A 25,943-nucleotide genomic window follows, 5' to 3' on the forward strand; every position below is an offset into this window, starting at 1 on the left:
AACCAGTTGTTCTTCAACAGAAACAAGCCTTATTTGCTTGGGTCCATACTCATTTCTAAGGTCACTATTTAAATGCCTGTGTGATGGAAAAGGTTGTGTCACTGGGCAGGTTGGGTCCCCAAGTGTTTTCTTTTTCTTTTCCCCTGCCAGCAAACGGTTAATGAATGGCAGCCTCTGATTGGTCAGGGTTCCAGGAGAGGGGGTTGAAAAGGAGAGGATTTGGAGAAACAGTTTTGGAAGGTTGGGATAGAGGTTGGTTGGGAGATAGGGAGTGGGAGGAGAGAGAGTTGGTTCTGGGTAGAAACATCCACTCTGAGGAATATATCACAAGCTAGAGAAAGAAGTCTCTGAGCTTAGAGTGAAGGACAGTGTGTAGTGTCCTGTAAGAGTAAAAGGCCAGGAATTCATTGGGAGGCTGAGGCTGAGCCAGGAGAAGTAGAAGATGTAAGGATAAAGTCTATGTAGGACTCATTCCAGTCAGGAGAGGAGAGATTCTTCTACAGAAAGAGAAGACTCCCAAACCTGTTAAGAGGGGTGTGGAGATCCCTTGGGTCTGTTACTTGGAGTACCTCAGGAGTAGGGCTGTCTAACAGGTGTGTAACTGACAGGAAGTACTGACAGGTTTAAGAATCAAAGTACTAAGTGGCAACAGCTGTGCAACAACTGAGAAAGAACTGAAGTGAAATAACATTATAATCTGAGGTATCCTATGTTTTACCCACTTTGTGCCATAAACTTCCTTTGTTAAATAAAATCTCTCTTGTTTATTTGATCAAATCCTGCCTGAGACTCCAAATCATTAAGTTTTCCCTCACATACGTCCCCCACAAGATAATCTGGGGTAGTCTGCAGGAATTGGTAGAACTGGTGTTCTGTGAGGTGGGCACATTATATTTAAGTGAGGGCAGGCCCAACGGCACCAGGGGGGAAAGTGCTGTTGCGCCGTCACAGCCTGTACTTGTCTTTGTACATTTTTCTACAGCACGTAATAGTCATCTCCTGAAGAGTAGCCTTATTCATGCTGAAACTCAATGTAAAACTGACCTATAAAGATATAATTGCACAATGCAACAGACCATACCTCCAGGCGCTGTACGTGCCACATGGGTGACCCAACGATAGCTGCCAACAGCCAGACTATGCCTGAAAATAGTAATAATAATAACAATGACAATAATGATGGTGATGGTGATGATGTAATTGCTGGTTTTAAAGAGAAAAAACAGGAAATTAGAGTGAGCAATTAGCATTTTTATATTAGTTGGTGATGTGACCATATGGAGCATTTGGACAAGATATTACAGCAAGCATGAGGAAGGCAGTTAGAGTTAGGACTAATTGTGAAATGAATTTTGCCCTGGAGCTGAATTCAGAGCAATGAGCTACAAGTTCTTTTGTTTTTGTTTTTAAGAAAGTATATTTTCAAGGGACGCAGGTAACACTGTGTTCTAAACCACTGATCCTCTTGGGCTTGCTAATTGGAAGGTCAGCTGTTCAAAGCTGCACAACAGGGTGAACTCCCATTGCTCTGTCCCAGCTCCCACCAACCTAGCAGTTTGAAAGCACACCAGTGAAAGTAGATAAATATGTCATGTGGTTTAGTCATGCTGGCCACATGACATGGAAAGCTGTCTGTGGACAAAAGTCACCTCGACCTGAAAGTGAGATGAGTGCCGCACCCCATAGTTGCCTTTGACTGGACTTAACCATCCAGGGCTCCTTTACCTTTATCTTATATGGAATTTTACATGTCCAAATCACAAAATGGACCAATACTGGAAAGGGAGAAATTTAAAAGTGAATTCAGTGCCATCTCCAGGTTTGCCAGGGGGCTTAGGCAAGATGCACTCAGTAGGTGCCCTCTCTGATGAGACTTGCCACCTTTGCCCTTTCAGCTGCCTTCTTTTTCTGGAGCAATCCTCACAACTGCTCAGAGATAGAACCTAAGAAAAGGAGAGGGCACTTCTCCATCTTCTCACGGTTGTCACCAATCACATGCTCATAGAAGGGTGGTGAACAAGCCACATTTGCAAAAAGAAGAGCGGGGCCAGGAGCTGTGGAGTTCAGCATAGGGCTCCTGCGGAGGTGTGGGCATCAGCAGTTACCCAACAATGCCAATGCCTGAGTGAATCTGGGACTCTTCTCCCACCCCAGTCAGTGAGTATTGTGACAGAGTCACATTCAGTTTTGTTCTGAAAGGTATCAGCCCACAAAGCATGCATATGGGCTTCTAGGGTAAATCTTGTGTGTTGCATGCAACAGAGGCTCTCGAGGCATTCTGCCAACTATCTTGTTTCAAAAGACGCACTGTGAGTGCTTTTTCAATAATTCTGCGCAAATGGAAGTCAGGTCATGAGGGTTTCAGGAAGGAAGAAGTCCTAGTACAGCTCGTGCACAAACAAAACGGATATTTTAATGCATCAACAAAACATTTTTCTCCTCCTACGGGTTTATCACCACCAACAGACAGAGCGGCAGAGAGAGAGGCAGGGAGGGGGAGAGAAAGCAATCTTACGTTGGGAATTAGATGGGACTAGGTCATTTTTATAGTGAACATTAGCTGAAGAGGCTGCAAAAATGTAGCTTACCGAAAGAGTTTTTTTGCACTGGGCCCGTTTATAAAATATTACTAGAGCTTTAGCAGGGTCCATGTGAAGTTGCATTTCCTCCCATTAGTCTGTCTCCCCATTACAGGCTGTTCCCTGTTCCTTTTCCTTCAGAGCATTACCTGGGTAGGACACAAGGCAGGACCTTCTCAACAGCAGTGCCATTTTATGGAAGGCCCTTCCATAAGAAAGCCCAGTTGGCTCCCTCTCTCTTGGCTTTCAGTCAAGCAATGAACCCATTTGTTTTTGCATTTCACCATTATCATTGTGTTGTTATTGCTCCAGTTTCTTCTTGGGCTTTTTATCAACTTGATTTTTTAAGATTGTGATCTTTTTGTATAAACCATATACAAATATATTAAACGACTAGTTCCATTTGATTCTGTATGTATGCTTGGAGTGAGGGAGGGGTTTTAATCTATATGCATACAAAGTGGGTTTTTCATTTATATTATTTTAAAAAAACTAATTTTCTCTGATAGCAGCTGCATCCCTCCAGATGTTGTTGAACTGCAACTCAAATCAGTTGCAACCCGCATGGCCAAAGGTCAGGTCCAACATCTGGAGATCCCCAGGTTCCTCACCACTGCTCTATAGCGGACTAATCAAAAGTGAGAAATCACTAGCAACATGCTGTGTCGTGCAATACCAAAGTTGCCCAGGACCTTACCAAGCATTGTGTATGCTCTTCGGTTGGTGTACTGCCATTTCATCTTAAAAGGGTGGACGATCCCGTTATGCCTTTCTACCGCAATGCAGGTCATTGTAAGAATCTCGGTAACTATTGCAGTGGATTGAACAAAAGGCACCATCTTGCAAGCAAAAGCACCTAATAAAGAATTGACAAAAACAAAGCAAGTCATCAACAGGGTCTCATTGTCTATACTATACCACAGAACAAAATACACCCATGGAGGCAACATACATATTTTCATTCAGTGCCTTGTGCCCAGAAGGATATTTTGTAACCCAAAGTGCCCGGAGAGGATCTATTAGAGTACAGTGGTACCTCGGGTTACATATGCTTCAGGTTACAGACTCCACTAAACCAGAAATAGTACCTCGGGTTAAGAACTTTGCTTCAGGATGAGAACAGAAATCGTGCTCCAGTGGCGCAGCGGCAGCAGGAGGCCCCATTAGCTAAAGTGGTGCTTCAGGTTAAGAACGGACCTCCAGAACGAATTAAGTACTTAACTTAAGGTACCACTGTACTGAAATGCTATTATTCAGAATCAGAGATAATATGCTGTTGAATAGCAATTTCAGGAGGATATGAGGTAGGGAAGGCTATTGCACTCATGATAGGTATCACATAGGTATATGGTTGGCCAAAGTGGAAATAGAATGCTGGACCACGTTGACCTCTGGCTTTATCTAGCAGGCTTTTTCTTATGAGCTTATAAACCTTATTGTCTTTCTGTTGACTTCTTGCTTGTTTGTTCTTGAAGCAGGTAATGTTTTAGCAATGCAACATGGATTGTGAGTGATTTTGTTGGACTCTACCCCCCATTAGCCTCAGTCAGTGTGGCTAATGGCCATGGATGACTTGGCTGGGATGATGGGTATCTGGAGTTCAGGATCATATGGAAAGTCATTGGTTTCTCATCCTGTATTGAATATTGCTATGGTTGTGGCAGACACTGTCACTTGGGAGTTCCATAGGCAGGGGGCCACTACCAAGAATGCCCTATATTGCGCCATCACCCATCCAGTCCAGCCTCTGTTATGGGCAGAACCTCAGAATGCACAGGCTGGTTGGTAGTGGGGAAGATATGAGTCAAGGCGGAGAGCAGAGTGGTGCCCAAAATTCAGTTCCTTATTCAGGCTGCCTCTGAATTCATCTGTGTTGAATTAGGAACAGGGAATCAGGAATCAACTTGGAATGGAAGAGGTTAAACTCAAATGTAGTTGAAGGACCTAGAAGGAAGAGGAAGAGGGTCTCTGTCTGTATGGAATGATAGTTGGGCTATTTGTGGTTAACTACAAGACTTTCTGTATAGCTGTCCTTCAAAAGCACTTTGAGTCCTGTTTTGAGAGCCATTTCTACTTTAGTCTTGATGGTTAAAAATGGAAATATTCTTTAAAAACATCACGTAAATGTAATCTACCAAAGCTTTATTTGCCTTCCAGAATGCTGGCTCTTCAGTTCTTTTGAAAGCCTTGCTAAATTCCATGAAATATAGTTCGCTTACATGAATTAAATACATAAAGCCTTGCCACCTTTATATATTACCCAGAAGAAATGCTAAAACCTTTAAGGCTGTAGCTTTCAGTCGAAGCATGTTGAATTCATTTTACTGGGTAGAACATGCTCTTCATTGTGCTAAACAATTCCCAGCAACAACTCTCAGTTTAGTTTTTTAAAGAGCACATTCTGAGCTTTATTTAGAAAAACATGAAATTCAAAAAGCTTTAATACAAATAAAAGCAGAAAAGTAGGCTTAGAATATTTAGTTACATTGTACTAGGGTAAGGTAGTTTTCCACACACAAGAGCTTCAAGGCTGCAGTTCTGTGTTTGCATTGAAATCCTAAAGACACTTAATAGATTTTACAAAGCCACAGCCAAGAACCCTCAGATGTGGAGTCCTTTTGCAATAGTAGCTCCAAGGAGAATGAAACAGGTCCACTCCATGTTTCTTCCCCGGTGGGTACATTGAAAATGAAGCCCCCTGGACCCTGAGGAGACATGATTGCCGCCAGACTTCAGGGATTAAACTAGACTTTTGGAGGACCAGGAAACCCCTGAAGAACTTTCCTTATAGAAGCCCTACCCTTTGTAGCCTCACTGCCTAAAAGAAGCCGGCAGTTGCAGAAAAGGGACAGCAGCTATTTAACTGGATGTACAATGCGGGGGGGGGGGGCTTTCATCTTGACTACATAGCCCATATTATAATGCTCTGCCAGCCACTCTAAAATGCTGCTGAGACAACTTCCTTTTTGCGCTCCAACTGCAAGAAGCAAACTGTGGCTGTAACCAGGCCCCTTGGCCCTTGTCCAAGGTCCTGACAATGTTTTTCCTTAAGCTTCCAATACAGTCTGGTCCAGAACTCTGGGCCTGCCAATTTCCATCTTGCTTGGGCCATCACCTTCCCTTGGTGATGGATGTCACAATAGATCAAGACAACAGCAAAAAGGGGGGGGGGGAAGCATGTGGTGCAAGGAACACACAGTTCCCTTTCTCCCATTTCTACTCTAATGTGACACTCAAAAGATCTCCCTTGCATTGAGATGCGTGAACTCCAGAGAACGTCTGGATCTCTTAGATACATGCATGGGGAAACCTCAGCTCCACTGTATCTCTAGTTGGCAAAACTACCAATGTTCTTTTACAGGACCTTGCTTTTGTTCCTTTTCTGGGCGCCAACAGCATTTTGTCAAAACTAGAAAGAAAAAAACTCAAGACGAGGTTCATCACATGCTGAAATTGGACTTCAGGTCCACACAAAAGTTTGGTGCGCTATTCAGAAATCACACAAACAAGCAGAAACATTACCACAAAGGACCGGTGTGATGTTCGGAATGGACAAATGTGGATTTTCTGGCAAGATCCTAAGAGAGGGCAGGCTCTTGGGAAAACTGCTTGCAAGTTGCTGATCTGGGAGGCAAAGTGCAGCATGGTGAGAAGAATCTTCAGCTGTTTGGCTATGCAACCTCACCGTTTTGCCGGCGGGGCAGAAGAAAACAAGTGCAGGATAGACTTCTGGGTCAAGACTGAGCAATAACAAATTCCCAAAGGCGGCAGAGTCCAGCTCAGCTGTCTACCTCCAGACCACTGCCTGCAGGATTGAGCTGAGGGAGTCAAAGGGAGTCAAAGAGAGCCATTGAAGGGGTGGACCTCTGGGTCAGACCCTTAACATCAAGCAGTGGGGGAGGGGGTGCTTTTGCACACAAAAATGGAATGCTAATTGGGATTCTAAGTGTGCCCTGAGCACTGCACTTGGGAGAATAGAAGGTGAGCAGGATTCCTTTTTGCATTGTTTTTCTCTCAACTATGCGGATTAGCAGCATGGCGCAATGAGGCTTATGAGCCTGTATTTAGGGCTTTCTTCTCCATCTGGACTACATCAGTTTATTTTAAATTTTTAAACTGTAAACCACTCTAGTATTTTTGTGTAAGGAAAGTATATAAGGTGAATAAAATAAGTAAACACCACAGTTGAGGATAAGGACACACGAAGGGGAGGAGTGGGGATATGGTTTATTATGATCTAAAGCCAGTGTTTCACAAGGACGACAAAAATTAACATCCTAATGTTCCTCTCCCTCTTTTCAGGTATTTACATAAATTGTAATTTTTTTTATTTCTTTTCTCTTGATTTTTCTGTTTTATCTTTTGCAAACCACATTGTAAAAAACCTCAATCAAGCGGTGTGTAAATTTTATAGAAAAATAACTGGTTTCCTTTTTTCTACTGTGCTGGTGTAACAATTCAGCATTACTTTTTTTAATTAAAAAAACCCCTCTCTCAGCTTTTATCATTAGCGCCTGGACCCTACCTTCATGCCTCTTCGTTTGGATTGATTACATCCTTTTCCCATTAAACTAAATAATGCAAATGAACTGAGTTTCAGCCTAATTGATCTCCCAGGGTTGTAATGAGGATTAAATGAAAGTGAAAACCATGTCTACTGGGGTGAGCTCTTTGGAAAAATTGTGAGATAAGAACAAAACAGAAGAACCCCAGTGATGGATCTAAAAAGCATTCTACTGTCAAAGTGACCAACCAGATGCCCATGGATTTCAGAAAGTAGCCAACCAGATGTTCTCCCATCAACTGGCAAACTGTCTCTCACAGTGGAGGGAGAACATTGTGGCTAGCAGCTATTAATAGCCTTAAAAAGGTAAAGACTTAAAAAGTCTTGCCATACTCTAGGGTTGTGCGCTCATCTCACTCTATAGGCCGGGAGCCAGCGCTGTCCGCAGACACTTCCGGGTCATGTGGCCAGCGTGACGAAGCTACTCTGGTGAGCCAGAGCCGCACACGGAAACGCCGTTTACCTTCCCGCTAGTAAGCGGTCCCTATTTATCTACTTGCACCCGGGGGTGCTTTCGAACTGCTAGGTTGGCAGGTGCTGGGATCGAGCAGCGGGAGCGCACCCCGCAGCGGGGATTCGAACCGCTGACCATGCGATCAGCAAGTCCTAGGCGCTGAGGTTTTACCCACAGCGCCACCCGCGTCCCTATTAATAGCCTTATCCTCCATCAATTTGTCTAATCCTCTTTGAAAGCCACCCAAGTTGGTTAAAGCCCTCCAAGCTTTCAGTAGCCACAAAGCAAAAGTGTGCACATGCTACAGTTTGGCTCGGCATTTTATTGAAATGAAGATAAGTAAATTTGGCTAGTTCATACTTGCTCTTATTGTCACTAAAGGAGTTCCCGGGGCTCCTCCTTCTTCTGCACGCAACTGTCTTTGTGCAGTAGCTATGCAGAAAGTCTGAAGATCCTTCTAACTGATTTCCTCCACCCTTCTCTTTCCTCAGACATCTTTACGGGTTTGAACCTGTCAGCATGACAGTAGCAGCACATGGTGGAATTGTGATGCTAAATCTAATAAAATAAATATCAAAACATTTTGCGCACTTCAATCCAGCCACTTTGCAGAATTCTTCTCCTCTAGTGCCTTTTGTGCTTCAGCCAGCTTGAACATTTCAATTGCACATCCCTCAATTATTATATATTGCAGGCTCAGTGCTTTGCCTCAAGTTTTATAACACTAGGAAGGATGTAGGGTTTTATTAGCATGAAGTAGTCCTTGCTCCTGTCAGGGTCCAAATATATAGTTGTAATCCTATGCTTACTTACTCAGACGTGAATGTCATTAGGTTCAATGGGTTACACACCCAAGTAAGCATGTTTAGGACTGCAGCTGCTCTTCCTCAGGGAGACAATTAGCCTTTACTTCCCCTCCCCGCCCAAAAAGTTCAAACTCTACATTCCACAATTTTATCTTTTCTTCTTCTTCTTCATACTGTCAATGGAGCGACATCATTCTTCACCTTTCTGAGGTAATCAATCTGATGCAGTCAGCTTGATTATCAGTTTTTCTCTAATTCAGCATGATTGAGCTTCTAGGATGCAGACAAAAGAAACCTGACAAGACATGAAAGGCCACTTGGTTGCATACAATTTTGTAGCAGAGGATCTAATAAGAAAGTTAGCCTTTTTTCATTAGAGAAGGCATTCTGATACCCAAATTGCCTAGCAACAGAATTGTGGTCTCTCTATCATAGAAGTTGTTTTGACAAAAATTGTAAGCTGGCTCAAAGTACTGCAGTTTCAGCCAAGCATCCAAACTTAAGTAAAGTACAGCTTTCAAACCGGCAGTGTTTTTCAACAGAAATCATGAATTAAAATAACCTCTCAGCAAGAAATACAAAAGCTAGCATGACAAGTTTATACTTAGAACACTTTTGGATTCTTTGTCTCTAAATATCTGTTTTCACCCTTGTGTTTGTACAATTCAAAACCCACCATCATTTTCTACAAGGAAAAAAAGATCCCTAGCTCAGAGCACTGTACTTTAATGTATTTGATTGAAAGGACTGTTCTGTTGCATAATTATGAACATTTTATGATTGAAAGATATGGGCAGAGCAGCTAGACAGAATGCTTTAAAGCAGACTGGATTTTTTCCGGTATTTCCCCCCGTTAAAACAATAATCACACAAAAAGTATTAAAAAAGATAAACATAACATTTACTCACTCGGAATACTTGTTGAAGAATAACAGATACAGTAGCTTTGTTGAAACAGGCTTAAAATGGTAATTCAGTTACAAAGACAATACTTAAAATGTAGTCTGAGCATGGAACTTTAAAGCATATAAAGGCAGGCAAGATGAGGTGACACCTCCAGCTCTGGCATAATTCAGCATAGAGCACATGTCTCACATATAAAAGGTTTGATTCCTGGCATTTCCAGGTACGTCTAGCCCTGACCACTGCACTATTGTCTATCTTATGAATTTTAATTATCAGTCAAGAACTTTGGTCAATAGGCAGGGTAGAAATACTCCAAATAAATAAAAAGCAAGAAGACTATTAATTTTACCTCAGTACAGCTTTAATGATAAACTTTGCATCCTTGTTATGAGCTTCACAGATCTGCCTGGTTTAGCTTTCCTTCACTTTCTCCCTGGACTTGCATTTTAAGAAAATGCATTTGGCCCAACTTTAAGGAAAAACTAAAGACCTACTTAGAATGTGGTCTAAACCTCCCTTTAAATCCATCTCAGCCAAGAGAAGGGAACTCACTCTGAAACTCACCTACAGGTGGTACTTAACAACATGGAAACTGGCACTGATATGCCCAAGAACCTCACCAAAATGTTGAAGTGGCTGCACATCCACAGGCACATGCCTCCACATGTGGTGGGAATGCCCCCAAACCCAACCCTTCTGGACAGCAGTCCTACAAGAAATATGCAAAATAACTAAATAGGTATTAGAACTCACCCCAGAACTGGCCCTACTGAACATCTTCCAAGATCATAATGACCACTCACATTATACAGAGCTTATAACCCACCTACTCTCAGCAGCCAGAAGCCTCATAGCCAGACACTGGAGAGACCTGTCAGGGGTGAACATTAACCAGTGGTATCAAATCATATGGGAAACAGTCTTACTAGAAAAGCTAACCAATAAAACAAAACTGACACGGGGAAAAATAGAAGAAGATGCCTCACCCCAATATAGCTCCCCTTTATCACATACACAGCCCAACAGGACAACAACAAGAACCCACCAACAGCATACATATCAGTCTGGCTTACATGACCCAACAAGTCCTCCACCCCCAAAGGAAAAGAAACCCCACTGCAGCCAACCAGAGACAACCAACCATATCCTGGTCCCCCAACCAGAAACATAACAAGCAAATAGAACGAGAACCTGCCGCTGACGCGAAACCCCCCACGTACACTGCAAAAAATATAAATTTCACGACCACTCCTCCTTCCCACCCTTCTTCCTGACCTTATACTATACTCAACACTAATGTCTCATAACAAATGTAACTGATCTGTAGAAAAGACTGCACAACTTGAGAAAAGAGACAAGGCATGTACTTTTGTAAACCAAGAAAAACTTTAATGATAGTAAAAACATATAATTCATTAAGCCCTTGCTGTTAAACTTTGCTGAGTCACTCAGTCCCCCATCCCATCTGATGTGTAATGGATGGCATTTACAGCTCATTAAATGTAACTGGAGCAACATTTGTTTTATCACCTGACTTCAGAGCAAGCAGAGCCAGTTATCCATCTGTAGATGACATATTTTTAAACTCTCCTATTGTAAATATAAGTCAATAAACGTTAAGCGTTTAACAATGCCATTCTGTTATAAAATAATGAAGCTAGGCAGAGGGGGAGAACCTCAGACAAATCACCCAAAGATATTTCAATCAAGATTGGTAACTGGTATATAGCAAGTCCCCATCAGAAGTAAATAAAATTGCATTAAAAAGACAGAACCCACAGATCAAAACCTGATTATATTTTACTTATTATTATGTATAAACCATTTAAAAATACATTATCTAATGCAAAACCTTTCAACACAATGACATAGTCAGCACCATTGCTGACAGGAGGGAGACCTTATCAGCATATAGCATATAGCACTTACGTCAAAAGACCAGCACTAGTTGCCAATTTGCTACCAGGCCAAGTACACAACTTGGATCCAGTTTACCTGTGAGATCACTTATATGCCCACTCAACTACTTCAGTCTGTGGAACTGGCATAGTATTGTAACTCTCTGACGGTTTGACCCAAACCGTCAGGTGCACTCTTCCTGAGAAACAGACAGATGCCAACGATTATTCTTCTTGTTCACAGGAAAATGCTATGAATTCTTCACAGATTTATTTACCATGCCTTTATCCTGCTTTTCAGACAATAATAGTTTACCAAAGTCCCTAGCATCAAACAAAGGCATCAAAAATAGAGACAGGCTGTGCCATCAGGCTTATATGTAGGGCTGGGCGATATCTGGTGTTCAACCTCATGCTAGATCACCAGCTAAACATTGTGATATACACTGCTCATAGCAATTACCGTAGCGGGCATTTGAAATCAACCATAGAAATACAATTTAAGCTTTCCCCCAATATAGTAAACAGAGATAAGCAGCAGCTTATTTCAAAGACAACTTTGATTTTGACAGTCAATTCACTTCTCACAATGCCTAAATTGCCTTCAGATCATCTTAGATATGCATAAACACACCAGAGGCATTTGCTTTTATAAATGGCTGCAGTATTTAAGGCACTTTGGGGGATTATCTCTTGGGGGTAAAAGGCACAAGCACTCTTCAGCTACAGTTGCTGAGAATAATATTTAGTTCCTCTGTGAAGCATCAGCTGTGGAATCACTGAAAGAAGACGTCTTCAAGCACAAAGAGACTAATAAGATACCAGGTTTTGATTTTTAAGAATAAAGCTGCTTTTTTCTCTCCAACATTTTTCACTGCATAGCAATTGAGACAGTACTGTATTCCATACATGATGATTAAAAAATAGGCTTTGTTCTCTCTCATGGGGTTTTTTCAGACACAACACCAAAGCATGATTTGGTATTACATTAACAAGCACAGTGCTTATGTGTGCCCCAATTTCTCTTCTCAATTCTAGTTTAGTAGTTTGAACTGGGTTTGCAATCATGGTTTGGGGCAAATGATGGTTAGCACAAACCATCATTTGCCATTACATCTGAACTAGGCAAGTTACACTTTGCCCCCTAGTTCAAAGTGACAGATTAAACTGGAGCGCGCAAGGGAAGTAATGAGGGAATGACTCTTCACAAAGCACCAAACCATAGTTTGGTGTTGCACTTTAACCAAGCCACTGTGAAGGCAAGTTCTGTAAAATCCCCTATAGGTAAAGGTAAAGGGACCCCTGACCGTTAGGTCCAGTTGCAGACTACTCTGGGGTTGGGGTGCTCATCTCACTTTACTGGCCGAGGGAGCCGGTGTACAGCTTTCAGGTCATGTGGCCAGCATGACTAAGCCGCTTCTGGGGAACCAGAGCAGTGCACGGAAACACCGTTTACCTTCCTGCCAGAGCGGTACCTATTTATCTACTTGCACTTTGACGTGCTTTCGAACTGCTAGGTTGGCAGGAGCTGGGATCGACAACAGGAGCTCACCCCATCGTGGGGGTTTGAACCACCAACCTTCTGATCGGCAAGCCCTGGGCTCTGTGGTTTAGACCACAGCGCCACCCACGTCCCAGTAAAATCCCCTATAGAGGACCCTTAAAGTGAGGGACATCACCTGCTTGTATCCAAACAGGAAGAAAAGCTTCGTACCCCCCACCTTGATATACTCTTCTTTTCCAACTGTAATTTAGCACCTTTTGAATCAGGCACCTTTTCTGTCACAGTCCAGTGACAAGAAAAGGCGCCAAACTGAATAATAATAATAATAATAATAATAATAATAATAATAATAATATATTTATATCCCACCCTCTGCAGCCAAAGCCGGGCTCAGAGCAGCTAACAACAGTAAAAGTAACAGTTTACATAAAATCACAATCAATTAATTAAAACACATTCTAAAATCAATTCATTCTAAAATCAGTTCAGAATCAAATTAATGGCAACCATTGGGCTAAAGTTCTATGAGGATTACCAAAGGAGGGGATGAGACTGTGCCTTGGCCAAAGGCATGGCGGAACAGCTCTGTCTTGCAGGCCCTGCAGAAAGATGTCAAGTCCCGCAGGGCCCTAGTCTCTTGTAACAGAGCATTCCACCAGATTGGGGCCACAGCCGAAAAAGCCCTGGCTCTGTTCTGAGGCCAGCCTAACCTCCCTGTGGCCCAGGATCTCCAAGATGTTTTTGTTTGAAGACCATAAGGTCCTCCGTGGGACATAAAAAAAATGAATGTGGCTAGAAAGGAAGAAGGGTTAACATGTTTAGAGTGTTTTCTCGATTCTTCCTTTTCAATTTAGCCCTACAGTCTTACCTTTCCTGTGCCTGACATCATATGCAGGGGAGGGCAAAGTAGCCCTGTGAAGTTTCAGAGGAGGGGGAAACACCTTCAAACCTCCGAAACCAAGGTCCAGTCTTTTCTGACACACGCAATAACATCAATACAGTTCAAATTACTGAGAGGCTTCCATCCATCTTCTCTGCTTAGCCAGCCATTAAAAAACTAGCAGTAGACTTCGACCCCTGCCTCCCAAGTAGAGGGACTAGTTAAACACAAGCAACCATCTTATGTTTTATCTTTCAGGAGCATGGCCTTGAGGCACCAGACATGGACTGTGAAGTGCATAGAGCTTTGTGACTGCCCTCCTAAGCCACCATGCGGCTGTTTATTCTTCCCTGTTGGTACACATTTTTTCCTCAAACAGCAGGATGCGTGCGCCTTTTTTGTGAGAGGGTGAGCTAGGTTCTTGCTTCAGCTTTCTTTATTTTTAAAAATACATTTATTTCATGAGAAAGCAAGACATTAGTACCAGCCCAGACAGGTTACTTTCCTCAGTGCAGGCAAAGAGGCAAAAAAGAAAAGTCCTTTATTTCTTGGTTCCTGAAGGTCTTTCTTTTGTTTTAAAAGGTTGGGGTCCCTCGTGCAACAGCTTGCTTTTCTGTTGTAAAGGGGGGAGAAGAAATTGTTTATCTACATCAGGGGGTGTTTTGTCCTTCGCTGGGGAAGAGACATAAAGAGTGATAATTGTGAACTGGCTTGTATAAGGAAGGGAGCTGGCTTAGAGGGGAGAGATGTGTTTTTCTTTGCTTATTCTATTGCTTGTGAGAGATGGGGGCAACAGAACACAATATTTAATTCTGGAGACTGGATATGCTTATGTTGTAATCTGGGGAGAGTGCTGGCTAGAGAAGGAGGTGGCTTTTATTTTTAAAGCAGTCTCTGACTTTTGCAACAAAGTTTTCAAGCCTATCCCCACTTATCTGGGAATAAGCTCCACTGAGCTCAATGGCACTTACTTCCAAGTAAACATGATTATTATTATTTAATATTTTTCTGTCCCACCTTTCTCCCAAGCTGAGATTCAACGTGGCGGGGGGCCACTAGGGGGCGCATTGGAAGATGGCCGACAATACCATCTCTCCGACCCACACGGGGTAATTAAGAGGCTGTTATGGGAGTAGGCAGCCTCCCTTGTTGCCCCAAGGAAATGGGGAACACTGCCCTTGCCTGCTGTGCCCATAAATCACCCCCTAATTCGAAAGAAGGGGGTGAGGGCCCTAGGCAGAATGCCCCCGTGTGGACCTCGGCTCTCCTGGATGCTGTCTCTGATCGCGCACTAGTTGCAGCAATTTGGAATAATTAATTACAAAAGAAGCAAATGCACATATTTCAAGTGAAGAAGGGGAGTGAAGTCTGCTAATTTAAGTGACCTCTGCGAAAGAAGACGACAGGTTGGAGAAACAGGAATATTTTACGATGAAGATACACCAAAGGCGGGGTATGTTGACAACGGGGCTGAATGGGGGGGGACCTTTTTTACTTTCCTTCTATGTGATTTACAAGAACCCCTCCTCATTAGAACCATCGGTTGAACTGACCCAAGCAGGATGATTAAGGTCTGTGTGGAGATAAACTTTAACCAAAAGTATGCTTTATGGAGACCGAGAAGCAATAAGAGCTTTTGGGAATGGCGCAGCAATTAATTCGGAGTCGCCATCTTGCCAAAGGATTTATAGCCGGGAGGAAGAACGGACTTGTTTTCAGACTGCATTCCTAGTGAATCTCCTCAGAGGTTTTGAGAAAGGAGGCAGATTGGTGAAGGTTAATGACACTAAGACTCTTTTGATATATGGAAGTGATGTTATATGGAAAACGTCTGGATATGGCTACTGGATTAAAAAAAAAATCCACGCAGGATTACAAACTGTTCTAACCAGCTTGCGGAGACTATCAGAGGTCACAAAGAGAAAGGAAAAATATATGAAAATAACAACAAGAGATGTGGAAAAATAATAAGAAAGGACTGGATAGTACTGTGAACATCATAAGGTTAGATTTGTGGACATTAAAACAGCAGTAAGAAGCAAGAAGTTGATTGGATCCCTTCGGAACTTGAAATATGGGTACCCCCAACAAAAATTTAAAATTCGGCTGTGTAATTTGGAATTTATGTAATTTGGTTTGATTTGATGTGATTGGTCGGCATGTATAGGAATGCACTGTAAATGAATTATCTTTTTAAAAAAACCACACACACAAAACCACTTAATATAACCCAAACTTAATACTGTATCACACAATTTTCTACTCCTTTTTGGAACAGTGAGTTCCATTTTCTTTTATTGTTATCTAACTGGAATCCACACATGTTGTAATGTATTTAATTTTCTTTTCCAAAAAATCCATATTTGAGCTGCTCTGCAAAATCTGTTGTTTTGCAGAAAAAGAACCTGGAAGCATGTTGGATGACAGGGAAGGGTGTACATGGGGCCTCGATTGCACATACTTTACCAAATTCTTTGCTGCAACTGACCTTGAACTGATGCCTTGGTTTCTCACAGATTTAGAGCCAGCAGAGTTCTTAGGTTAAAAGCTGAATAAAATGATGGCACATGCAACTAAAAGTCTGTGGAATGGCTGGAAATCTAAACCTGACATAACGAACAGCTAGACTGCCAGAGTGCATTCCAGCTACAAAATGAGTGGTATACAATTTTTTAAACAACAACAAAAAATATAATGTGCACTACTATTGCTTTTGTTTTTCTCTACACACACTGTCTTTGTTAGTAACTGGAACAACAGTGGGAGTACTAATATTTCATTATCTCCAGCATTTGCCTTCCATTAAACCAAATTTGCCAAATTTGCTTCTAGGCACGCTGTTTTCTGCAGAACCGTGATCACCAGTTGTCACTGTAAAGAACCTTGTTTGCTTTTCATACAATATACAGACTCTAGCAGACTTTGCTTGAAAAGTGGTGTAAGACTGAAGATTTGAGGTGGTAACAATATGTTTGGCAGAATCCTAGGTGTCAGACATACAGTCACAAAGTTGCAAAAGCAGAGGGTGATTTTCAAGGGGGGAAACTGTGAGAGGAGACGTGATGCTTAGATTTCCTCAAATGCTTTTCCTCCAGCTGGTGTTCCACAGATATGATTGCAGAGAAGCAAGTGTGTGAACAGGGACACCTTCTTGAACAAAGGTTAGACACTTGGGTGCTAAGCATTTGCACATTTGTGCGGTTTAAGTGTCCACTATCAATTTGCAAGGGGACCTCACAAGGAACCACCTCCTAGGCTCTACTCATGTGACCTCATAGGCTCCACCCATGCACCCCACCAGCTTCCAGTGATGGGACTGGGCCAAATGGGGAGGCCCAATGGGCTTAATTAGTTGCATGGGACACAGATTCCCCATTGCTGTCTTAAAGACTAAAATATATTATACAGGGGAGCTGTAAAGCTGGTGTGGGGAACCTGTAGCCATAAGGCTGATTTTATATGGCCTGTAAATATGAAGGCAATGAGAAAGATTGTGCTATACAATCCTGCACTGTTGTGAAGTCTGCCCACTTTTGTTTCCCGCTCTACCCACCATCAGTTGTGGTCCCCACTTACTTTTTCTATAGGCCAACAGCCCTTGCTAGGGGGAAAGAAGAAGAAAATCCACGCCTGATTCAAAGAGGGAAACATAGAGAGAATGCCAATAAAGGGCAGTGGAATGCAAAAGGTTTTGCTTCCAAGCCCCCACTGCTGTGTTGCTAGTCTACTCCCCTGACCCCACCCCCACTTGTTCCTCCTAAAAGCGCATGAAAAATTCAAGGACTGAGAATTCAAGGACTGAGAAAAATTCAAGATGAGCTCGGCTAGTCTTTCTGCTGGTGGCAATGACTCTCACTGATTCTAAGCATCATTTTCTAATTCCTGAAACATTAATGCTGTTTACTGCTGTCAATCAAAGCTACTTCAGTCTTGTGAAGGCAGCCTGCCTACACTATGCAAGCTGGGTAATGTTGCCAACTAATCGGCAGTGACGGCAGCAGTAATAGACTAATTCCCTTCTCCACCAGCTTGCTATGTCCCTCCAACCTTCTGACCTAGGGCCTAGTCATTTCTTAGTAGCATGGAAGTCTGTTTTCCTAATTTGAAAAACATTGTATTTCTGAATTTGTATACATTGCCCCTCACTGTGATTTTCAGATACTTTGTACTCATTGCTCTGATAAACTGGTCATTGTATCAGAATGGAAACTCAGTAGCATGTGAAACTATGCAAAATATATAATGACAGGACAGCAAGGTGCTGGCACCATCAAAACGCCAAAGCTGAAACGATGCCTTATGAGGAACGGCTAAGGGAGCTGGGCATGTTTAGCCTGGAGAAGAGGAGGTTAAGGGGTGATATGATAGCCATGTTCAAATATATAAAAGGATGTCATATAGAGGAGGGAGAAAGGTTGTTTTCTGCTGCTCCAGAGAAGCGGACACGGAGCAATGGATCCAAACTACAAGAAAGAAGATTCCACCTAAACATTAGGAAGAACTTCCTGACAGTAAGAGCTGTTCGACAGTAGAATTTGCTGCCAAAGAGTGTGGTGGAGTCTCCTTCTTTGGAGGTCTTTAAGCAGAGGCTTGACAACCATATGTCAGGAGTGCTCTGATGGTGTTTCCTGCTTGGCAGGGGGTTGGACTCGATGGCCCTTGTGGTCTATTCCAACTCTATGATTCTATGATTCTATGACTTTATCTTATTACACACCACCCCAGTCTCCAAGAAGTGAGAGAGTCTAGGGGTGTCTTTGCTTTACCAAGGATTTGGCTTCCTTGAAATGAATGTGTGTCTTTATGAATGTGTGGTGTCTTTAGGAAATATAATTTTATTTATATGCAATCTGGGCATGAGGCTGGAGAGTCTCACAACATTAACACTCCAAAAGATCTTGCTTCCCCTCTCAGTTTCCAGGGGAACCCTAAGTCCAGCTTTGGATTCAGCACAAAGCAAGACATGTCTCTGTGTCTCCCAGCTTTTAGCTCATACCCACAACAATTCTGGCTCCAGATGGGTGAGGGAAAGGCCCGTCTGTTTGTTTTTTTCTATGGCACACAGTAACTTTTTAGGATATGTTAAAATCATGGTACTTAACTAGCCAGCCAAAGCCATTACCTTGACAAAAGAACTGGTTGGCAAGTTCCCCTTACACATTCTACCTGCACAGATTCAGGATCCCAAGGACTGGGAGGGATCCAAGGTATCATCCGGACTGAGCCCCAAACTCATAACAATACGCATGCGATGGGGATCCAATTGAGTGCCACACTTTTGGAAAAGCAATAATTATGCTATTCTTATTAATGTAGTTTTTCAACCTCGGTTATGAGCTGGTCTGTTATGTCTCCTTAAACATGCTAAACGCTTACATTGCACAAACATTCAGTCTCTGAATGCTGGTTGCAGGGGGTCACAAGTTGGGAGAGTACTGCTGCCGTATAGTTCTGTAACTCCTTACAGCCCTGTGACTAAAGTGCAAGCCAATTCATGGATATTGACTACACATGCATGGATGAACAATACCAGTGCCAAGCACAATGCTTTGCAACTTTACTGTTGGCGTTTGCTTATGTTTTTGCAACACTGATGTCATTTATGAATAGTTCCATGCTCTGTTGGTGACATTTAGTACTTGCAGCAATTGTCACAATAATGCCAAATTCCTAAATCTCATTAAAGACTGCAGCTGTGAACATCTGGGATAGACCTGAGGCTCTGTGCATTCTCCTATTTGTCAATCTCATAATAAAATGCAAAAGACATAATTATTGTATTTATTAGTGCACAGTATGAAAAAGGCCTAAACGATGATGCCATGCTAGAATTATTATTATTTTTTTAGAAAACTGGAGCTACATGCCTTTTGGGGAGAGAGGACTGATGTGGCACAGCAGCTAAGACAGCTACAATTAGGAGGTTTAAATCCTACCTCCACCATGAATTCATTAGCAACTCCTCCTCAGTCTCCCATCTGCAGAACTATAGTAATACCTGCAGGGTTATTGTTCTCTTTACAAGATAACATTTGAAGTGCTTTGAACACTCAGTCACTATGCTCAATCACAACGCAAATTGTAGGAGTCCATTAGCTCCCCACAGTTATAATTCACATATATTGTGTACATTATATATTGTTCTTTAATCAGTGTCCCTAATTGTAGTACAACTACTATTAATGTCATGATCTGTTCCTGAAGCTGGGTCTAAACCAGGGGTTAGCAAACTTTTTCAGCAGGGGGCCAGTCTACTGTCCCTCAGACCTTGGGGGGCCCAGACTATATTTTTTTTGGAGGGGGGGTGAATGAATTCCTATGCCCCACAAATAACCCAGAGATGCATTTTAAATAAAAGCACACATTCTACTCATGTAAAAACATGTTGATTCCTGGATCATCCGTGGGCCAGATTTAGAAGGCAATTGGGCCAGATCCGGCCCCCGATCCTTAGTTTGCCTATCCATGGTCTGAATTATGACCACACTCTGCTAAGAGTTGCATTCTAACACACTTCTAAATGGAACTTGTGAAGGAGAATTAACTGCTGGACTGTAGATAATGTAGTTATGGATGCTGCTATAGGAAATCATGCAGCATGATTAACTCTTAGGACTAGCTCAGTTGGTTGGAGCATGGCGCTCATAAGACCAAGGTCACAGGTTTGATTCCCATAAGGGACAGCTGCATATTCCTGCCATGCAGGGACTGGACCAGATGATCATCAGGGTCCCTTCCAACTCTATGATTCCCCAGTCCAGAGAGCTTTATGGGTGGTTTATAAGATGCACCCATGGAAGCAATTCAGCAACAGAATGCAGGTGAGGCTGGTGTAAATTGACACAAGAACATAAGATGAGCCAGCTGGATCAATGGCCCATCTAGTCCAGCATCCTGTTCTCACAGTGGCCAACCAGACGCCTGCGGGAAGCCCCAAAGCAGAACTTGGTCACAACAACGCTACTCACCTGTGATTCCTGCAACTGGTGTCAAGGTACACGCTGCCTCCGATAATGGAAGTGGGACATGTACATTGTGGCTAGTAGCTGTTGATTGTCTTTAAACAGACAACTTTGCTACATTGGTACAAGATCGATTTATCACAGTTCTACCCCACCTGTCCCCAATGGAGCTCAAGGGGGAGCACACAGTTCTCTTCCATCCAGGGGTGCCAACTTGAATAAAATATTGGGGGGGACCCCAGGTAAGCACCCTGCCCCTCAATCAGTCACAAGACTGTGCACACACACTATTTGAATGGCAATGCCCATCTACTGGGAGGGCATGCCTCCCTCAAAAATTTTATTGGGGGGCCCCAAAGGGACCTTGGCCCCTAGGAGTTGACACCTATGTTTCTGCCCCATTGTACCCTCACAGCAACCTTGTGAGGGAGGTTAGGCTTGAGAGACTGACTGTCCCAAGGTCACCCAGTAAGTTTCATGGCTGACAGGGATTTGAAAACTGGTCTCCCAGGTCCTAGTCCAACACTCCCAACCACTATACCACACTGCCTTGATCTGCAAACATTGGCCTAAAGCAGAGGAAACTGAACTGTGGCTCTTCAGGTGGTGTTGGACTCCAACTCCCATCAGCTCCAGCCAGTGCTAACAAGGAGCAGGCATGATGGGAGTTGGGATTATCTTGAGTCCCACATGTTAAGCAACCCTGCCCTAAAGCGACTGAGGATAAATGATGCTGGAAGGAAAGGTAATCAAAACTTTCCCCCACATTTAGATAGCCCCTCCACTTACAAACCTGACTTGGAAGGCCCAGATGTATGGTTGTGGCTGCTTTCACAGCAATCTCTCATTGAATTGTAGAGTTGGAAGGGACTTCAAGGGTCATCTAGTCCAACCCTCTGCAATGTAGGAACCTCAACACATGGTCCCCTGAAACCAAACCTGACCCAGCTTAGCTTTGCACAGGTGTTAGCAGTTTTATTGCTTCACCACTATGTATCCGCTTTATTCTCCTCTGCACTCACTTCTAAAGTATTAAGCTTCTGTATCTCCATGAGGACTACAAACTTGTTCTTTTAAAATTAAAGAACCCCAACATTTCCCTTAATTTTAGACGGGGGGGGCGGGAATCGTTGCGGTGTGTCGGAATGCAGTGGAGGTCAAACGCCCGTCTCCCTCCTCCCTGGAAGTAGGAGACCCGCCTCCTTCCCTCTGGCTCGGCCACTCACCCCCCAGCCAGTTGCTGGAGATGTTCTGCAGCATGGTGAAGGGGACGCAGAAGAAAGCGATGAGCAGGTCGCTGAGGGCCAGCGAGCAGATGAAGATGTTGGTGACGGTGCGCATGGCTTTGCGGCGGCTGACCACGTAGAGCACCAGGCCGTTGCCGAAGAGCGCCAGGGCGAAGATGAGCACGCAGGTGAGCACGAAGGCCAGCTTGGCGCGCCGCGGCAGCTCCGGGATGTAGACCAGCGGCTGCAGCCCGTAGAGCGCGATGAACTGCTCGCGGGTCACGTTGTTGTCGCGCAGCAGCTGCGCGAACTGCTCCGGGGTGATGTTCAGGGAGCGCATCGCGGCGACGGGGCGGCTCAGACGGCGATCCTCTGCAGCATGGCCGGACCAAGCGGGCGCTCCTGGCGGGAGGCTTAGAAAACCAGGGAATTTTCTTTAAAATTTAAAATTCGTGGAGGGGACACTTCTCAGTCTTGCTCGACGGCGCCCACAGCCAAGGGCTGCAGCAAGATCCGCGCCTCAACTCGCCTTTTATTCATTGTCCAGACGTCTCCACGAGGATCTGTCCTTCGCCTGAGAAAGGCAGCCGAAACGAAGAGCAAACGGGTGGCGCTTAATCGAGGGTGTGAAAGTTTTGAGAGCGAGACGCACCCGTCCACCCGCCGCGCGCGCCGCAACCTTCCCGTCTAGAAGAAGGCGAGGAAAGAGCGAAAAGTCGAGCTTGGGAAAAGCAGCGAAGGGCTCCTATTGGAGATTTCCTCCGAGCCTCTAGCCAATCGGTGAGCAGAAAGAGCATCTTCTCGGCCTCCCGCCCTTCAAAGTTTCCCGGAGCGCCGGGGCTCGTCGGGGATTGGCTGGCGCTTGTCGGGGAGTCGCTGGAGGGGCGCAGCTGACGCTTCCTCGGGCGGAGAGGGGCGCTTGGAACGCGGCTCCGAGCGGGCGCAGCGAGGCTGCAAAGCAGCTGGAGGACTGACCTCGCGGAGATCGGAGAGCGAGGGGAGCGCTGCGTGCTCAGAATTGAGGCTATGGAGCGGCACAGGGCAAGACTCTGGAGCCTTGGAGGTCCAGGACGCCAGTCTGCCAAATAAGCCGCAGAAGGATCCCCAGGCGCAGGCGGACGTGCTCTGCTTTGCTCCCCGCCGAAGCAAATGAAGAATTAGCTGTAATAAATTAACGATGGGTCCCTGTGAGACCATTGCTTCCGGAATCTAATATAACCAACTGCCTGAATTTATGTCTTCCCATGAATTACATTGATCTGGAGCCGGAGGGTTAGAATTTTTATTTTTAGTTTAGTTTGCTAGGTTTTAAAACAGCTTAAGGCAGCCTTTCTCAACCTGTGGGTCCCCATATGTTGTTAGACTACAACTCCCATCACCCCTAGCTAGCAAGGCCAGACCTCAGGGGTGGTGGGAGTTGTAGTCCAACAACATCTGGGGACCCACATGTTGAGAACCACTGGCTTAAGGAATATTTGCACATCAGTCTGAAACTTCTTTAGGTTACAGCTTGACCTTAGGGATGTACAGCTTGGAAGGGAGGGCCCCCTGTCCTCAGTGGGGTTTGGTCCCAAAGTGAGTGTACAACTTTAAAGAGAGCCAACACCAGGTGTGGGGCAGCCCTCAGGAAAGTGGTGGGGCCACAAGGTGCCATGAGAAGGCTGATGACACCCAGCTTTATTTCACCATCTGGTGAGATGGCTGAGGGGAAATAAACTGAGTTTGAATCTTGGCAGGATGGAGCTACTAGGGGTTGCTGGTTCTGGTGCTTGAGAATTGGACAGTTGACTGTCCTGAATGCAGATGCACTCCCATTTCATTTTAAAAATTACATTTATATACTGCCTTTCACCCAACAAGCCCATAAAAACACAATTTGACCAACATGGTATTAATAAACAATATCCCCAAACTCATTTAAAAGGCTTATGGATGGTTCAGACAGCCAAAGGCCTGGCTGTAGAGCAACATTTTAATCTGGCGCCTAAAGATATGTAATGAAAGTGCCAGGTGAGAATCCCTAAGAAGAGCATTACACAAAGGGAGCCACCACAGAAAAGGCCCATTCTCATGTTGCCATTCTATGGACCTCTCATGGAGGTGGGAACATTAAGAAAGGCCTCAAATGATGCTTGCAAGGTCCAGATTAAGGGAAAGATGGACTTTGAGGTATTATGGTCCTGAGACATTTAAGCACTTTGAATTGGGCCCAGAAATTAATTAGCAGCCAGTGCTGTCAGGCCAGGATTAGTGTAATGTGCTCAAACTGTCTTGTCCCAGTGAAAGTGTGGGTACATAATCTAGGGGCAGCTTTTGAATCCAGCTTTGTCACTGAAAGCCTGGGTACCCTCAGCTAGGAGTACCCTTTACCAACTCTTGCTGGTACAATATTGATGGAGTAGGAGAGTTTTGCCACAGTAGTCCAGGCACAGGAACTTCAATATGTTGGTGTTTAGTATGTATATTGCAGCGGAGCCCATATATCAATAGTCTGCAAAGATTGTAGGCTGAAAGAAAAACAAAAATTAAGGTTTACTCCCAACTAGGGATGGGAGAGAAATTCAGTTCAGCTCACATTTAAATATGAATTTATCAATTCGCACTTACCAAAATAATTTGTATTTGTGCTAAATAATCCTTGTGCTAAATGAGTTGTGTAAGTCTGCCCTTAGGCTCAAACTGCCCGAAAGTTAATTCCTTTTAATGTTTTATTCATCTTAGCATTTTATGGAAAAGGTCTCTGTTACAATCATTGACACCTTCAGGGAGGGCTGAGAAAGACTCCTTTCTGAAACCTTGGAAAGCTCGCTCTTGTCGGTGCAGACAATACTGAGCTAGAAGGACAAATGACCAGATTCAGTGAAGGACTCCTCCCATGCATGAGGAGGTTGTGGGTGGTACAGGATAACCCTCACTTCCCCTGCCAATGCACAGAGCAGCTATGCTGTCCACATATTCAGCTGGTGGGTGAAATCTCTACCTTTGCCATAACACCAACATCTCTGCACCCTGTGTCCTAGAACTGTGGTGATGGCTCTGGCTTGCTTGTGGTGAAAACCTGTATTTTGCATGACTGGAATGTAGCCTACTGTACAAAGTTAAGAGTCACATCCATTGCCTCCCCCACTTTTGTCCCTGGTCCAATCACAGTAGCAGGTGATCCTTGGAAGGTCTTCTGTGAGGACTTCAGGAGGAACAAGATTTCGCCTTTCCTGTTGTGCAGAAACTAATGTTGGAGTGGAAGATTAGTTCTGGAGCCAAGACAGAGCACAAGTGAACTGGATAAATGAGAGGCAAGAATTGCTGGAGATGGTTGAAGTTCAGGAATATCAATAAATCAATCTTTATTACGGTCCAGAGACCCAACAAATCGTTACAAAGCAATGCACAATTCAGACAGCCTACCTCCAGGTTAAACAAGCATTTTGTTCAGACTTAAAGATAGGGATCATTGGTTCTTGCAACCACCGATAAAAACTTCGCCACTGCTAATGTTCTAGCGTTTGTCCGGTCTTCCAGTAGGAACCTGATATAGTGAGCCTCTGGTTTTCCTGGGAAAGGTACCAGCAAGGGTAATATCAGTTCAGCCCTGGCTTGCTTGTATTTCGCACAGTGCAGCAAAATATGTTTTATAGAATTGATGTCTTGAGCACACGAGCAAAGTCTGTCCTGGTAGGGAACTTCTCTCAACCTGCCACCCAACGCTGCAGAAGGAAAGACGTTTAGTCTGGCTTTGGTGAATAACCTTCGATAATTTGGTACTGTCAGGTTTTTAATGTAAGGTGTTAACTTAAAGACATGCCCATATTGTACTCCTACTGCCAACGGACTACAGACTGCGTGTGATCGAGATCGCAAGTCACTGTGTGTATTATCCCATAATCTTTGCTTTAATGTCTTTAAGGCGCCTTCATAACCCAGGTAATAGAAGTTAACATTGTGGACCTAGATCAAGGAGACCTTGGTTCAAATGGCCATTTAGCACTGAAGCTCATTGGGTGGCCTTAAACCAATCATTCTCTCTCAGAGTAGCCTACCTCACAGGGCTGTTGGTTGCGAGGGTAGGAGGATTAGGTATTGTGAGCCAATGTAAGAGCTGGGGCTTGAAGCATTCCTTCAGCAAAACATCCATTTGAAACTGTTCCCAAAATGATACTTCAGGCA

The 25,943-nt window shown here is 43.9% G+C and overlaps 1 protein-coding gene across 1 annotated transcript in view; it reads right to left on the reverse strand.

Annotated features, from left to right (window-relative positions):
* QRFPR (pyroglutamylated RFamide peptide receptor) overlaps positions 1-22,823 on the reverse strand; it is a 33,533-nt gene extending 10,710 nt beyond the window's left edge. The window contains exons 1-3 of the mRNA XM_028745042.2: positions 21,780-22,823; positions 3,277-3,435; positions 1,082-1,143 (exon numbers count right to left, since the gene is read on the reverse strand). Of these exons, the coding sequence (XP_028600875.2) occupies positions 1,082-1,143; positions 3,277-3,435; positions 21,780-22,119 (561 nt within the window). The 5' untranslated portion in view covers positions 22,120-22,823. The remainder of the gene's footprint in view (positions 1-1,081; positions 1,144-3,276; positions 3,436-21,779) is intronic.
* Positions 22,824-25,943: the final 3,120 nt, after the last annotated feature.

The sequence above is a fragment of the Podarcis muralis genome, chromosome 9, assembly GCF_964188315.1.
Source record: "Podarcis muralis chromosome 9, rPodMur119.hap1.1, whole genome shotgun sequence".
Classification (NCBI taxonomy): Eukaryota; Metazoa; Chordata; class Lepidosauria; order Squamata; family Lacertidae; genus Podarcis; species Podarcis muralis.